This window comes from Festucalex cinctus, chromosome 15 (assembly GCF_051991245.1).
Source record: "Festucalex cinctus isolate MCC-2025b chromosome 15, RoL_Fcin_1.0, whole genome shotgun sequence".
NCBI lineage: Eukaryota > Metazoa > Chordata > Actinopteri > Syngnathiformes > Syngnathidae > Festucalex > Festucalex cinctus.
Window position 1 is genome coordinate 9,755,515 of NC_135425.1, and position 15,950 is coordinate 9,771,464.

The 15,950-nt window shown below is 38.7% G+C and overlaps 1 protein-coding gene across 5 annotated transcripts in view; it reads right to left on the bottom strand.

Moving 5' to 3' along the window:
- Window positions 1–205: 205 nt before the first annotated feature.
- Window positions 206–15,950, bottom strand: part of whrna (whirlin a) — a 157,900-nt gene continuing 142,155 nt past the window's right edge. For 4 of the 5 annotated variants that reach the window (XM_077497299.1, XM_077497296.1, XM_077497298.1 and 1 more), the window contains one exon: window positions 206–4,452. In XM_077497299.1, coding sequence (XP_077353425.1) covers window positions 4,270–4,452 — 183 coding nt within the window. In that variant the 3' untranslated portion in view covers window positions 206–4,269. The remainder of the gene's footprint in view (window positions 4,453–15,950) is intronic. The other variant, XM_077497297.1, reaches the window with a different exon arrangement.

A 15,950-nucleotide genomic window follows, 5' to 3' on the forward strand; every position in this document is an offset into this window, starting at 1 on the left:
TGGGGGTGGCCTTGGTGCTGCCGCGGCTCGGGTGATTCTGGGGGGGCGGTGCTCGCTTTGCTGGGCCATGGTTGACGGCTCCTTTCTTTGGTGGCGGTCATTATGCATGCCAGATCCATCACACCAGCATCGACTGAAATTCAGACAGAATTCGCCTCTCCCTCCCACTGCTCGTTGAATCAGTCGATGCTGGTGTCTGTGGATCACACCTTGCTTTATCTATCCTTCCCTCCTTCCTCTCTTTAGTTTTTCCTCTGGTCACTTGAGATCTCTTTAATTTGTTGGAATTTTCCACAAGATTATTTTATTTTTTTAAAGACAGGAGTATGGTCAGGGAACAAAAACAACAAATGGGGGAGCCAAACAACCAACCTTGACGTAGCGAGGGTTCACATCAACATGCAAAAAAGGAGTATGTGGGCAGTACCAGCGCGCTTCCCACCTATCGTGTGCGGCTCCTGTTTAAACACGATGAGTGTGACAAAGCTTACGAGGATGCCAATGGGCAGGAGGCTGATGTGGGCGAGCAGGTGTCCCATCAGATCATCAGTAGATATTAGAGGTCTTCAATGTCAAAACAAAACAAAACAAAACAAAACAAAACAAAACAAAACAAAACAAAACAAAACGTGTTGTCCAAGCTCTCTCCATCATACATCTGACAGTTTTGTGCAGTTATCTTTATTGAAAAATTAAACACACTTTCTGTATAAATAGCATTGTATAACCCTCCTTGTTCAAATGTGCTGGGAGCAGGCAAACAACATGAGGACTGTGACCGATGAGAGACAAAAGAAGAAGAAAAAAGGCATATGTAGAGCATCCCAGGGAGGAAGCTAAACAATAACCAAATCTAACCGACTAATATAAGAGGAGGCACACTCAATGAAACAAATGGAATCAAACGATCAACTGATTCAGGAAGTAGGGAGTGAAGATGAAGTCATTGTTTGGGGGGTGGTTCTCAAGTCTACGCCACCGTGTCAGAGCGAAGGCCAGACCGCCATCATGGTGGCGTGTGATTAATGAGACTGTCTGAAGCTGCCATTACTTCCTCTCACATCTCTCCCTCCCCGTAGGCCTTTTAATAGCAGGTCACTGAGGCCTTTACTGCTATTGACATATTTTTAAAAGATGGGCTCATTTCGGTTATATTAGACAAACCTTTTATCACTGTTTGGCGAGCCTTTAATTAAACAAACGCTATGAATTGAAACAAAAACAGAAAAATAACAACTAATGGAGCTTTCTTGCCATTTTGCCTTTCAAAGATTTGTCAACGATTCACCTGAGCATTTGTTAAGCCAGCAGCGGAACATTTTAGGCGCACTCAGAAGACGCCGAGAAGTCCAGTTTGTTTGACTTGTATGAGCATTTCGTACCGTATACTTCCTTGGTCTGAGAACGCTTGGCCTGAACAAGTTTGCTTCTGTTTAATTAGCTTAATTAGCTTCTGAACAGGATGTGCTCGATTGTTCCTTCCGCAAGTTACTAATGATAACCGTCACATTGCAGAATAGAAGTAGAATTTGCAGTCGTATTGTCAATAGAGATGGGTCAAAAAAGTAAAAACACTCCCAGAGTTTGGCTTTAGCCACAGGTGCTTCTCGTAATGACCTCGTTTACCTGCTGGTTGAGTACAAGCGCCCGAAGCTCAAGCCAAACTGTGGCAGCCTGGCAGGGTTTTTACTTTCTTGACCTGGATTTCCCCATCTCTGATTGTCAAGTAGCCTAATAGCTAAACACATTGAAGCCAGAATCAGTGCAAAGCGAGTGGGGGGTAGGAGACGGAGGGTTAATAGCACACAAGTGCTGTCTTGCTTGAGAAATTCATTATCAACTGCCACGCCACCCTAGTTTACTACATTAACCTCAGCTAGGGTGATCAAAGCCCACAAATGTTTTTGTGTTTAGTGCATGGGTCTCCAAGTTCGGTCCTCGAGAGGCCCCATCCAGCCCGTTTTCCATATTTCTCTCCATCCACTAACACACCTGATTCATGATCGGGATCGTTATCAGAAAAAACAAGTACAATTTAATATTATATATATATATATATATATATATATATATATATATATATATATATAATATTAAATTGTACTTGTTTTTTCAAGTGCATTTTGAAAAACTGAATTTCCAGGAACACTATAAGTCATTTTCAGGGAGCAAGTTATGATGAACCCAGCAGGTCCTCGCCATCTGCCACACAAGCATCTTCACAGTACAGCTACAAAGATTCATTTTATGCAGAAGACAATATGCCATAACTTTCTCATCTCTGTGAGTTTCAACTGCATACACAAAATAAAAACAAATATATATATAATCAAGAAAAACTACATCCAAACGTTTTTTTATTTTGTTATATTTGATGTATTAAAGTAAACTTGCATATTTGTCTAGATGCCATAACATGGCTTGCTTCCATTTTAGTTTTCGTTTCATTTTTGTCTGAAATTTTTTTTTCAGTGACGACAAATATGATGACAATTTTGAAATGATCACGGTCTGGCGGATATCACTTAATAGTAACTTACGGGTGCGAGTGACGACCTGTCAACGTGATGACGAGCACTAGCGCCAATGAAATTATTTTGGCAAATACAACACTAGACACAAAAATGGGAACACCAGATATTTATCAGATTTTACAATATTGGGTAACACATTAGAATACTTATGTTATAACGAATAAACTGTTAATTAAATCATCATTAATTATGTGTTTTTTGGTAACAGTTAAGGATTTATAAATATGCTTGTAGATAGTTAATAAATCATGAGTAAACTATTGGTAAGTAATGACTTATAGTTATTGATTTATAACTACACATACTAAATGAGTAATAGATCCTAAACAAGCTATTAGTAAATTGCTAGTCATTTTTTAAGTATCAGTTAATAATTTATATATGTTATTGGAACATTTTTTTTGCAACTATTCCTCATTAACTGTTAGCAAATAACTCATTAATTAACAATTTATTAATGATCTATTAACTAGTTATAACATAGTTATTATAAAGTGTTACCCAATAAATATTGCTCCGTTTCCCCATCAATACCTCAAAATGGGGCACCGGGAGGTACACTTTTAAAAAGGTTTTATGATGACAATAATTCAACGACAATTATATTTAGCGACTACAAACTAATTGGAGGTGGGCCACCGTCAACAGATTGTGTTCAACTTGAAAGGTTCAACAGTAGTTGCATCTTGTTTACTCTTTACACCAGATGAATTTTGTTCCAGTGCTTCCATTTTCACCCAATCTCTCGAACACTACCTGATATCCTATCTCCTAATTGCTTTTCTCTATAAATGGAGAGACTCTTTGGCAGTGTTGTCCTCTCCAGTCCTTCTGACTACCCCCTCTTAAGTTGTTGCACTGGGCTTGGCTTCATCATGCTCCCTGGGGAGTTTAATTAGTCCGGGACTTGGAAATTATCCAATAAAATGGTCTGGGTGGAAGGAGTAGCGGGAGCGGGAAGAACACTGAGTGGTCTTAAGTGAAACACTCGGAGATGTTCAAACCCACTGAGAGCATTTAGGCGTTCCATGTATCTTCATTATACGCTCCTTCGTTATGTGTTCATGCTGTCAGGCGTGATCTTGATCAATGACGTACTTTCATTAGCTTATAATGGCACCCGATTTCTGAAAACATTACAGTCTGGCTGTACTGAGACAGAAAATATGATTTGAATATGGAAGCATGGCACAGTGGTTCTGCAGTCAAACGTTTGCGCGTTCTCCTTGTGCTTTCTCTTCAGCTCCCTTCCACGATACTCATTCATTCGATGACAACATTTATCTGCTCCAATTCATTTTTTTTTTTTTTTTAAATATGTGTATATGTTCCATGGGTTTATATTTCATATATAATTTGTATATACATCTATATTTATTCATCTGTACATATATAAATTCAAACTAGGAAAGCCGAGTAGGACCAGTCTTTTCAGGTGCAGTAGCCAAGAGCTAACCAAATAAACTGACTGCGCTAACTTGGACGACTGCAAGAATTTGATTTCAAATGGAGGCCGATCCATTCATTTCCATAGTAAGTGAGCAAAATAGAGATTATATAGGCTTTGCTATTATCTACTGTAGTGCATAAGGTCTCACAGCGGAGAGGTAACGTGTTGAAAAGAAATCGAGAACAGCTCCATGGTAGAAACGAGACTTTGTAACCGGTGAGGTCGAACCTCAAAAGAGTTGTGCCATTTACGAAATGAAAATGTCCGCTCTCCTCTCCCGCTCCATTATAGTGCTACATTGAACTCAGTCACCAGAAAGTCCACATAGTCCCTCTCTTTGGTCTTGAAGGCCTCGGCGATGAGGCGCGCGGCGTCCTTGTGCTCGCGGCCCCTCAGGGAAACCCCGTTGACCTCCAGGATCACCTGACCCACCTTCAGCTGGCCACAGTTGTGAGCTGAACCGCCACGCTTGGAGAAAAGGGACACACAAAGACGTGGTTATTTAAAAAAAAAAATACATTGATAACATACTATCAAAACTGTCAAAAAAGGTTATACAATAAATGAATATTGCAAGGATTGCATCCGGCTAATTGAACAAAATATGGATGAGAGGTAAAGAAAGCCTCATTTGACGACAAGCTAACCTTGTAGTTGAGTTTGCAAGAAATTCCCCACATTACATTTGCAAAAGACAACAATAGAGATATTTGAAAAGCTAAACGACAAGCTTGTGAAAAATGTTTCTGAGAAGAGTACATTAATGTCAAGGCTGAAAGCGTTTTAGTGCATCTTAATACTGTACAGAAGAAAACATGCTTGAATGAATGAACTCATAAATGAAAACTACAGTAATATAAAAATTGGTAAGTAAAATGTGCAAAATAAATAAATAAATAATCTTACAAATGCTCCAAAAAGTGTCATGATGTGTGTTTAGTTGATTTGGTTTTCCTTACATTTTTGGTTGTCATGTTTTCTTTGTGCCATTTTTATCTAAGTCTCGTTAACTTTTATTATGTCCATCTGTGCTTGTCATCCAATCAGCTCCTTCAGCTACTTGTTTCTTGTCCAGCTGGCTCTCGTTGCCTTGTCAGTTTGTGTGTATTTTATGCTGCATTCGAGGGAGGTGGGTAGATGGATATATCCACTGACCTGAATATACAGGGCGGCCATCATGCTCCTCCCATCTCACGAGCAGACTAGTGTATAAACCAGGGGTCTCCAAGTTTGGTCCTCGAGAGCCCCTATCCAGCCTGTTTTCCATGTCTCCGTCCTTCAGCACAACTGAATCTAATGATCAGCTAATCAGCAAGCTTTGCAGAAGCCTGATAATGATCCCTATCATGAATCAGGTGTGTTATGCCGAGGTCAGACTACACGATTTTTTTGTCTTGCACGACAGTTGCGCTGTCACATTAACCGATAAATTCGCTCCATGTCGTGGATGGGGCGTGTAGTCACACTACACGTCTGAACGCGACAAGACACCAGCCGATCATTGCGTGTTGTCTTGCCAAGATGCGTCGGCCACTGTTTGTCGGGGAGGTGGGACAAAACAAAACAACAACAACAAAAAAAGTGTTATGTGAGCACATTGCTTGTGCTCCCTGCTCCTCAATAGTGTTTAAAATATGATTTAGTAGTCAACACTGTATTTTAATTTATTTAGGCCTATATGCGCCGGGGTAATATGATTTTGTTAATTAATTGCGGGATGACATCTTGTTTTTTTTATTTTATCAAACACTGAAATATATTGTTTGAGTATTTTTTTTATACTGCTTTATTTATTCATATTTGACTTGTTTTAGTACGGTGCATTGGATAATACGCCACTCACTCCGAGGGGGGAAAAAACTTTCAAGCGAGAGCGGGTGACAGTTAAGGCGGCGAGGTCTGGCCCGACTATATGAAAATGTGATCGATCCTCACTAAATATGTGCCCATCCCTACTCATATGCCCAAATCTCTGAAATTATTAGAACAACAGTCACAATATATTTTGGTCCTCTATTCATGTCGCTCTAGCCTGACGGGTTGCACGGATGCATGCGCACTCCATGCAGCCGCAGCGCTGCAGTGGGGCGCTTTTTGTTTTGTTTTGTTTTTTTCCCTCGAGTTGCACCTGTCCGGTCCCATCCCATGAAATATCCAGGGGATAAATAAATACAACATAAATGAATAAATAAATAAATACACACATAAATAAAAAGAGCTATAAAGTGCTGTTCAGTGTGTGATTGACGTTTCTCTCCCTCTCGCTATTGGTCAATGCTGTGGAACCAAACGGACGACGACGTAAGTATGTCACATTATGCGTCAAGACGAGCAAAAATTCTAACATGCTAGACTTTCATCGTGATGGTCGTGAACCGTCCCGGACAACAGGCGACCAATCGTTGAACGTGTCACACTACACGGGCGACGCTACGTCAAGACAACCCCAAAATCGTTTACGACATGCCCCGTTTGTCCACGACACGTCGGTCGGGCTAAAATCGGGCTGTTTTCGTGTAGCCTGACCAAGGCATTAGTGGAGAGAGACATGAAAAACAGGCTGGATAGGGGCTCTCGAGGACCGAACTTGGAGACTCCTGGTATAAACTATACGGTATATGTACAGATGCTCGTAGGCAGTTAGTATAAGGCCAAGCGGCTGGGTGGTCACTATTTTTTCACAAGTATATGCTGCTATCACTCAGTTCCCTTGACCCCAATAATAGATTTGACAGAGGCATCTTTTGTTGAATTACAGTTATAATTCTTTATAAAAAAAAATATACAAGTTTCCTCCTGTAAACATCATTAAGCATATAATTTATACATGTACTGTATTTAAGACAATGTCTGAAGTCCTCTTGTTTATGTTTAACACATTTAAATCATGCTGTTTATACCACGTAACTGTCTCAAACGCTCTCCAATTTTGATATTGTAAATGTATAAGATCGTATGTCGAGAAACGTTCTTTGAGAGGAGCAATATGGCAGCCTCGTGACTTCAAGAGTCTTGGCCTAGCGGCTATCCAGTCATATATCCAGATCAGTGGTTATATCCCACTTGTATTCTCCCAGTTCTGACTTCAATGCGTTCGCTGAAAATGTAAACAAAGATGGCTGATTATGGTAAAATGTTTCTTGTTCAAGTTAACACAGTCAGTCAAAATCGCGTTGGCTGATGTAGTTACTTTTTCTGAAAACTAAACTAATGTCATAACATGAAAATAAATAAATAAATAAATAAATAGGCTACTGGTACATTTGTTTATAATCATGTAAATTATGTTTCGCCATTCATAGTCTTTGTCTCTATGGGGTTCGTCATTGTTGAATGATGTCAGATTGAAGCCGGTCAGTGAAGTCGGAGTCCTTTTTCATCCCTGGCTTCACAACTCAGATTTCCGAGTTCACCTCCCGTGCATACTTCCAGGTATGATGTTGGAAAAATCTGACTCCCGACCTTCCTCGAATGCAGCACAAGTTCCCTGCTTTCTTTCAAGTTAATTGTCCTTGTCATGTCAATGCTGTTGGTTGGTTGGTGTCCTGCTCAAGACTTCATATTGTTTGTTTAGTTACTTTGTAACTTATTTTAGACTTCTGTTGATGTAATGTTTTTGTACATTGTTTGCCTTTTTGTTCTTTTGAGATTAAATATTTAATTTTTGAGTGCACACACGCATTGCCTCCCTGATTCCTTGCATTTGGGTCCTCAATCCTCACACAACCTTGACAAAATGTATTATCATTATTATAAGAAATATTCACAATAATATAAAGCAACATCTGACTGGCTCTGTCCTACAATGTCATGTGACAAACAGAATGTTCATTCAGTGTATTTGCTAAACCGTTTCCACTGAAAAACGTTAGTGAATGTCTTTGCAAAACGAACCTGATGGTGAGTAGTGATAGAAGACAGCACATAAAATCTAAAATTCAAAACTTGTGCCACGCCAAGGACATGTTGCTCCCCAGGCCAATAAAAAGTCTGCTTGCACATATTTAGTACTGAGTTGAACTAAAGATGATGAGAAAGTCGGAGTTTATGAGCCGGCACGCCTTGAACTAAAGAGCTGTCATCCAACGTTGTGCATTTCCCAAGACGCACACCTTATTAACGGGAAAATGGATGAGTCAGCAATTCTTGTTGCGTTCTTCTTCTATGGTGACTAACAGCCCATTCCAGGTTTTCCAAGTTCAAATGGATACTTTGATGCTGTATTGCAATTTGAGTGGCAAGGTTAAAAATTAAGGTTTCACTAAATCAATCCGCTACCATTTGTTTGTTTTAGCTTTTATATTTTAGATATCATTTACTCCCTACTGTCAGCAACATTACTAAATAGTGACCAGTCCAGGTTATACTGTCTGCTTTTTGAAGTAAGTGGAGAAAAGCTCTATGCAGTTCCTGCAACCCTCAATAAATAAGCAGAATTAAAAAAAAAATTGACAAATGGATCCAGGTAAACAGAAGCTGAATGGGAAGAAGATTTACCATTAGGAAGTTAGGATTTTACGGAAGCGTATTGCATTCACTTGAGAAAAAAAAACTGTTTTTCTGACTAATTTTTTTGGAGAGCTTTGTTTTTTTGAGAATTTTTTTTTCTGTTTTACTGAATATTTTTTTCTATCATAAAAAAAATATTCCAAATAACAGAAAAAAAAATACTCAGAAAAACAGGGGGGAAAAATTATTCCAAAAAACAGAATTTTTTTTTTTTTTCTAAAAAACAGAGCACCAACTTCTGTTTTTCAGAGTAATTTTTTTTGGCCCTCTGAACTCCAAGTGACCTGTTGCAGACCACTGACCTGTATATATGACTGGATAGCCGATAGCCCATACACGCCAGTGCAAGCCGTTGAAGTCACAGGGCGGCCATCTTGTTACTCCCACATTGCGAGCAGACTACTGTATAAACTATATGGTATACGTACAGATGAGACATACAGTATACAGATCGTAGGCAGTTAGTATGAGGCCGGAGGCGGGGTGGGGGGTTTGTGCCAGGGTGGTCACTGTTTTTTTTTTTTTTTAACAAAATGGAACAAAACACCCACCGCGCCTCCGGCCTTATACTAACTGCCTACGAGCTGCATATGTCTCATTTGTACGTATACCATATAGTTTTTACAGTAGTCTGCTTGCGAGGTGGGAGTAACAAGATGGCCGCCCTGTGACTTCAATGGCTTGCACTGGCATGTATATATGGGCTATTGGTTAGCCAGTCATATATACAGGTCAGTGGTCTGCAATAGGTCACTTGGAGTTCAGAGGTCCAAAAAAAAATTACTCTGAAAAACAGAAGTTGATGCTCTGTTTTTTGGAATAATTCTTTTTTTCTGTTTTTTTTAATAATTTTTTTTCTCTGTTTTTCGGAATAATATTTTTCCCTGTTTTTCAGATATATTTTTTTTATGACAGAAAAAAATATTTAGTAAAACAGAAAAAAATATTCAGTAAAACAGAAAAAAATATTTAAAAAAAATACTCAAAAAAAAACAAAGCTCCCCAAAAAAATTTGTCCGAAAAACAGGAGTTTTTTTTTTTTTCTCCAAATGACTGCAATACGCTTCCATAGGATTTATAGTTTTATACCTTATGAAATTTGCATTGAATATTTTGACAGTTTTTTGTTGCTTTTTTTTAATTGTATTTTTTTTTAACTCTGTTTAACACTACATGTAGCCCACGGTGGGTTTCACTTCATTCAAAAAAGGGCATTGGTGAAAAAGTCACATGATTTTGAAGGCTAAGTGCGCAGAACACTATCATTCTCACTTGTATTGAACAATAACTCCTATGAGTGAATGATGTTCCAATTTGACGCACACAAATGTACACACCAAAAAAAGCACTTGTTGCTACAACTGTTAATACTTTGCACGTTTTGAAACTAGGTAAATAAGAGACAAGATTTTAAATGTCAATCTCCTTATGCACCTCTGGGCATGTATCCAGAACAGCTTCTGTGCTGGACCCAATTGGATGTAGATAATCAGTCAAATTGCTACAGCCTATTTCGTGAAGATAAATGAACAACATTACGATGAAATATTTATTGAGACAGAACATAGCATGCATATAGCATTGGTCATACGCTGCTTTGCTCCTAAATAAATACATATTTTTATCAGTCCGCATATGCATGTGTGGTGTTAGGAAAAAACACAATAATTTATTGCACCTTAATTTCCAGTTGCAATATATGGCTCATGGTGCCCCGGGTGTCAGCTATAAAACGACTGCTCTAAACAGCACGTGAAGTCACTGCAGGCCCTCATGTCCCAGTTTTCCTCTGGGGTTTGAATGCAGCATGTATTTGTCCATCCTTTCTCAGTTGAGAGCGTGAAGGCAGTGTCACTGGGATTTATTACCGTCAGGTTTGGCAGGGCCAAGTCACGCAAATTTGCATTCTGATTATACGTTGAAGCATGCTGTGCCAAACTGTGGATGGACCCGCTCCAAAGTAGGGCAAAAGCAGACTCAAGCCAACTTCAAGTGGCCGTTTTTCTTTTCTATGGTGACTTGACATGTCACATTCTCTTGAATATTTCAGTGTCAGACACACTTGGTGGGAAAAGAAATATTGTATCAAATTTTCAAAGTGGCAGTCTTGTTTTGTTCTGACTGAATAAGGATAAAGTGTTAACCCTTTATTGTTTACAATATTTGACTGCTTTAAAAAAGCGTGAGTCACATCATGTTATGTTACTGACTATAAAAACAACTTCAAACATCACTGCGGCCCTCAAACTCGTCTCGTCTAGTGTTTCCAAAACAGTTTCCAAAAGAACCTCACTTTCCCAATGCACTATTAAGAAGTGAAAATCCAAACGACCCAAACTTGCTCAGATTGACCCAAGCCTGTACTGTATAAAATAACCAGGAAGTGAGATTTTAAGCAAAATAACTGTATATGTACAATATGTTGTTATGAATTCAACATTTGCATTAACATGTGTATAACTTCAATTCAATTCAACTCTATTCTAGACTCTGAGTCCAATACAAACAAACAACAGAGACACGCATAATCAAAACAATAAAAAAACAAAACAATAAAAAACAAACAAAAATATAAAAACAATAAAAACAGGGGACGGTTATACAGTCATCAGGCAGTCATACCAATGTTTCCACATCCGAGACTGATACCGTACAGCACTACACTTAACATCAGTCAAAGATAGCACAACTTTGTTCATAGTCTTATTCAAGCGACAAATAAAACTGTATATAAGCTTTCGCAAAGTAGCTTCCACTACATTTATTCTAGCTGTAACAAACAGCTCACTTGCTCTGGTCCATCTTGACCTCCTAAGGAGCACCCGCAAAACGTCATTGTAGGCCACCTGCGGCCTTTGCAAACTTCCTTTCTTGTAATTGGACCACAGGTGAGCTGTATATAGCGGTGTACAGTATGATTTAAACAATTCGATCTTCACCTCGTCCGTACAGAAACCAAACCTGCATGCCAGAGTGTTTGCTTGAGCGTATAATGTCCTCCATTGCCTATTCATGTCATCGTCATCAGACAGATCTTCTGTCAATATATGTCCCACATACTTTGTTTTATTTGTCACATGAAGCACAATATTAGACAGATAAAAAGCAGGAAATGTCAGACTTTGTCCTCCTTCGTTCCACATATCATAACCATACTTTTAGCTGCATTGTACTTGATGTCATGCTCCAAGTCATAGCTTGCACAGGTGTTAAGCAATTGTTGCAACCCAGCAGTACTCACCAAATCATCTGCATACGTCAGATGATTTAGCAGCAAATCACCACTATAACAGCCCGTATTGCATGCCTTCAGCCTTATTGACAGCTCATCCAAATATAGGTTAAAAAGAACTGGGGATAATAATCCCCCTTGTCTAACCCCATTTGTAGCGCGAAATGGTAAGGAGACACTGTTCCCCCATTTAATTCTCATCGTTTGCTGAGCATAACATTAGGTTAAAATTCGAACAATATAATTTAGCACACCCCCCTGTGTCAACTTCACAAACAGCTTCCTGTGATTTACCCTGTCGAAGGCTTTGGATGCATCCAAAAAGCACATAAAAATGGATGAATTTTGAGCTTTGTATTTGCTAGTAATTTCTTTAAAGGCCCAGTATGCCGGTTTGACTCTGGAAAAGGCACTTTTTAAATACAGGATTTAAACAAACAAACTATTTCTCAATTTACAGATCAGGGCTTGTCTTCATTTCTGGTGGTGATTTTGTCCTAAACCCCCACACCCCAGCCTGTGTTTTGCCATTTTGTGTTTGTTTTGTAAACAGCGGGACGTTTCTGTGGAAAGACAGTATTTACAACCCTCCAGCCAATCGCAGGGCGGGGGGTGGTGTGTCGCAAACGGGGCCGGCTGCGTGAAGTCACTCCCGCGGCAATTCGAAAGCACGCACGGATTTTTTTTTCACTCACTCACTCACTCACTCACTCACTCACTCACTCACTCACTCACTCACTCACTCACTCACAGAAGCTTACATGTGTGAATGAGTGAGTAAAAAAAAAAAACTATCAGTGCGTGTTCTCAAATTGCCGCGGGAGTGACGTCACGCAGCCGGGAAATTCGCCCGGCCCCGTTTCGACACTCCACCCCCCGCCCTGCGATTGGCTGGAGGAGTGTAAATACTCTTTCCACAGAAACGTCCCGCTGTTTACAAAACAAACACAAAATGGCAAAATACAGGCTGGGGGGGTGGGGGTTGAGGACAAAATCACCACCAGAAATGACAGACAAGCCCAGATCTGTAAATTGAGAAGAAGTTTAAAGAAGTTTGTTTAAATCCTGTATTTAAAAAGTGCCATTTCCAGAGTCAAACCGTCAGACTGTCCCTTTAAGAGCATAGATACACATGTCTATACATAAATTTGCTTTATAACCAATAGGGGTGTGAATTGCCTAGTACCTGACGATACGATTCGTATCACGATTCACAGGTCACGATTCGATTCGATACCGATTAATCCCGATACGAATTTATAAGTCGATTGTTGCGATTTTTTTCATTCAAATTTAGAAAATACTAATCAGTAAGCTTGTAGAGTGTAAGATTTATATGAAAATGTATTATTTATTTATCTGAAATTTCAGTCTTATAGAGGTTGTAATCTGTTTCATGTTTGAACAGCATTAAAATAAAATATTAAGGCTTAATGTTCCGTTCATATAACATTCTTCCATGCTCAAGGTGTGAATCCTAACCCGAAGTCAGACGTTTTGTTGAATATTTTTCCATTAAAAATGGAAGTTTAAAAATTGATTCACACACACAAAAAAAAAGAAAAAAAAAGGCAATGATGATAAGACGTTGAATCGGTAAGACTACCGAATGAACAATTCTGAGCTCTTAAAAAAAAATAAAAATAAAAATCGATTTTTTTTTATTGAATCGATTCGAGAATCGCGCGATGTAGTATCGCGATATATCGCCGAATCGATTTTTTTCCCCACCCCTAATAACCAAACTGTTTGTCTGAGGATGTAACAATTGTTAAGATTTTATCCAGCAATATTGCTTCAAAAACGTTCGACACAGTACTGGCCAAAGTAATTGGTCTGTAATTGTCTGAACTACCAATCTTCCCAGTTTTTTCTTTAATGACAGGAACTAATAGCATGGATTCATGCAAAAACCCATGGACAAAAAAAGCTGTGAAACAAATGGAGATCAGGGGAAGTAACCTCGCTCTTGCAAAGACGTCATTCAAACCAATAGCTTTGTTATTTAACAAATTGGAGATAGCTTTCAGTACTTCATGACAAAGGATTGTATCTGAGCTGTCAACATCATTCACACAGTAAGTGTTACCCTGTACACAGTTAAATAAACTACTATAATGTTGCCGCCATTACTCCAAGATATTATCTGTTCCAGTTTTGCCATCAACAGCACATGATAGAGAGTTTTTTATTTTCATGGCCCTCACCTCCTTCCAAAATTCATACGTATTGGTACACTGCAGTTTTCTGGCCATAGATTCAGCTCTTATTGCCCATTGCTCATTTTTTACAATGAAGCGTAGGGCATATTTATATTGTGCATTAGTGACCCTCTTGTACTCATAAATTGGACCACATCTTGGCCTTCCAGCCAATTTCCACTCTCTAGAAGCATCACATGCCTTTGCATAGAATTCTGCTACATGAGCATTCCATCCCGGTTTTACTTTCTTTTTAAATTTAGGCGTTTGCAAACATTTACTTGACCTAATCAATGAAACAATTATAGCTGATATATGATCAGAATTCTTGCAGTTATTATCTTTATACACGACTGCTTCTCGAGGCAGGTGTATATTTTCTAATAAGATGTCTGTACTTATACAATATGATACAATGTCTTCTTGTGTGAGAGAACTCCAATCGGATGCACCTGCTTCTCTGACAGACATGAGCATTCTTTATGTTGTATCAACAACTGACCATTTACCATTTGGAATGGGGATAAATTATCAATTGTTGCCTCTAACGGAAAACTGTCGTGATGAAAGTATAAAGATGTGTTTTTGGTGAAAACAGTATTTGACTTTTATTTTCGTTTTATTAATTTCTACTGTTGTACATAATAACTTGGAAGATTGTATTTTGAGTAATTCTGGAAAAACAACAAACATTAGCCATCATATTGACTTTTGAGCTCTAAAAAACATGTTCCAATGTTCAAAATTAATTTGTTATAATGGCTGTAAATATGTGTGCGTGAGGGCAAAGAAAAAGAAAAGATAAAGAAAAGGCAGGGACCTTAGACCCCCACCTGTCAACTACTCCCCTGCAGAAATAAGAAACTGACATGTAAATGACAATCCCAAAAATGCAATTTCCCAATCACACTTCCATTACCAAGGTGACCACACATTATATTATCTGATGATTTAGTAATGTGTTTTGCACCATTTTGCTGGCTATTAAACTCAGAGTTATTGAGTTATTCGTCAAGCTTTTTTTTTTTTTTTTGCAGGCTCAGGAATCAATTGGCCAAATGACCTTTATGACTCAGCTTTGGTGTAAAAATCTAGAATGCAACACAACTGTTCACATCTGACTGCAGTCCCACCCACCCGGAGAACATCTTTGTCAAGTTTCTGACAAAAACGACGGTGGCGGGACTGATAAGAGGAGAGAACGAGGCAGCCTACCGGGATGAGGTCATACGCCTGGAAGAGTGGTTGGTGTTCACTGAACAATGTGACAATAGGAGCTCTCAGGAAGGAAAATCAGAACACCCAGCTGCTGGTGAACTTTCACCGTTCAAGACAAACTCAATTTAAATGTCATATTTGTGACAGCTGCCATGACAATTACATTCTTCTCTCCAAGTTTGCATGGCACGAACAAGCAACCATTTTCTAGAGCTGTAAATGTAACTCACGGCACATCTATGTGGATTTAATTCAACAGGATATCACATGTTCTAATTATTGTCATGACTGCTTAGAACACTATAATGTGCCTTGTGGTCAGAATCAATCAATCAGTCATAATCCAAATGAAGCACAATAATTAAACTTTGGGGTCTCATAAGTGACCAAACATTTGAACACATACATGCCAATACAAAAAGGCTAAAATGTATTTCCTTCAATTGACTCATTTTATGTCATAGGATGTAAGATTTTGGTATTCCCCACATACTAATAAGCCAAAAAATGTGTGCAACAACAAGTTGGTTTCATGATATGAAACGTATCTTTTACACGATTATTCTGTACTTTGAACTTTTTTGTGACCTTTATTCCACAAGAGTCCTGTGTCCTGCTAGTGCTATCTGCTAGCATTAGCTAGTTAGCCACTACCATGTGAATTTTCACTTGATATCAAAGTTAGAGTAAATAAATGTGAGACAAACAGTATGTTATGCTAATATTTTAAACACAGTCCACATCTGTTATTAAAATTGAGTGTTTTGTTCTTTTAACTACAAGTTCCAAGATTTACAAGTGAGTTC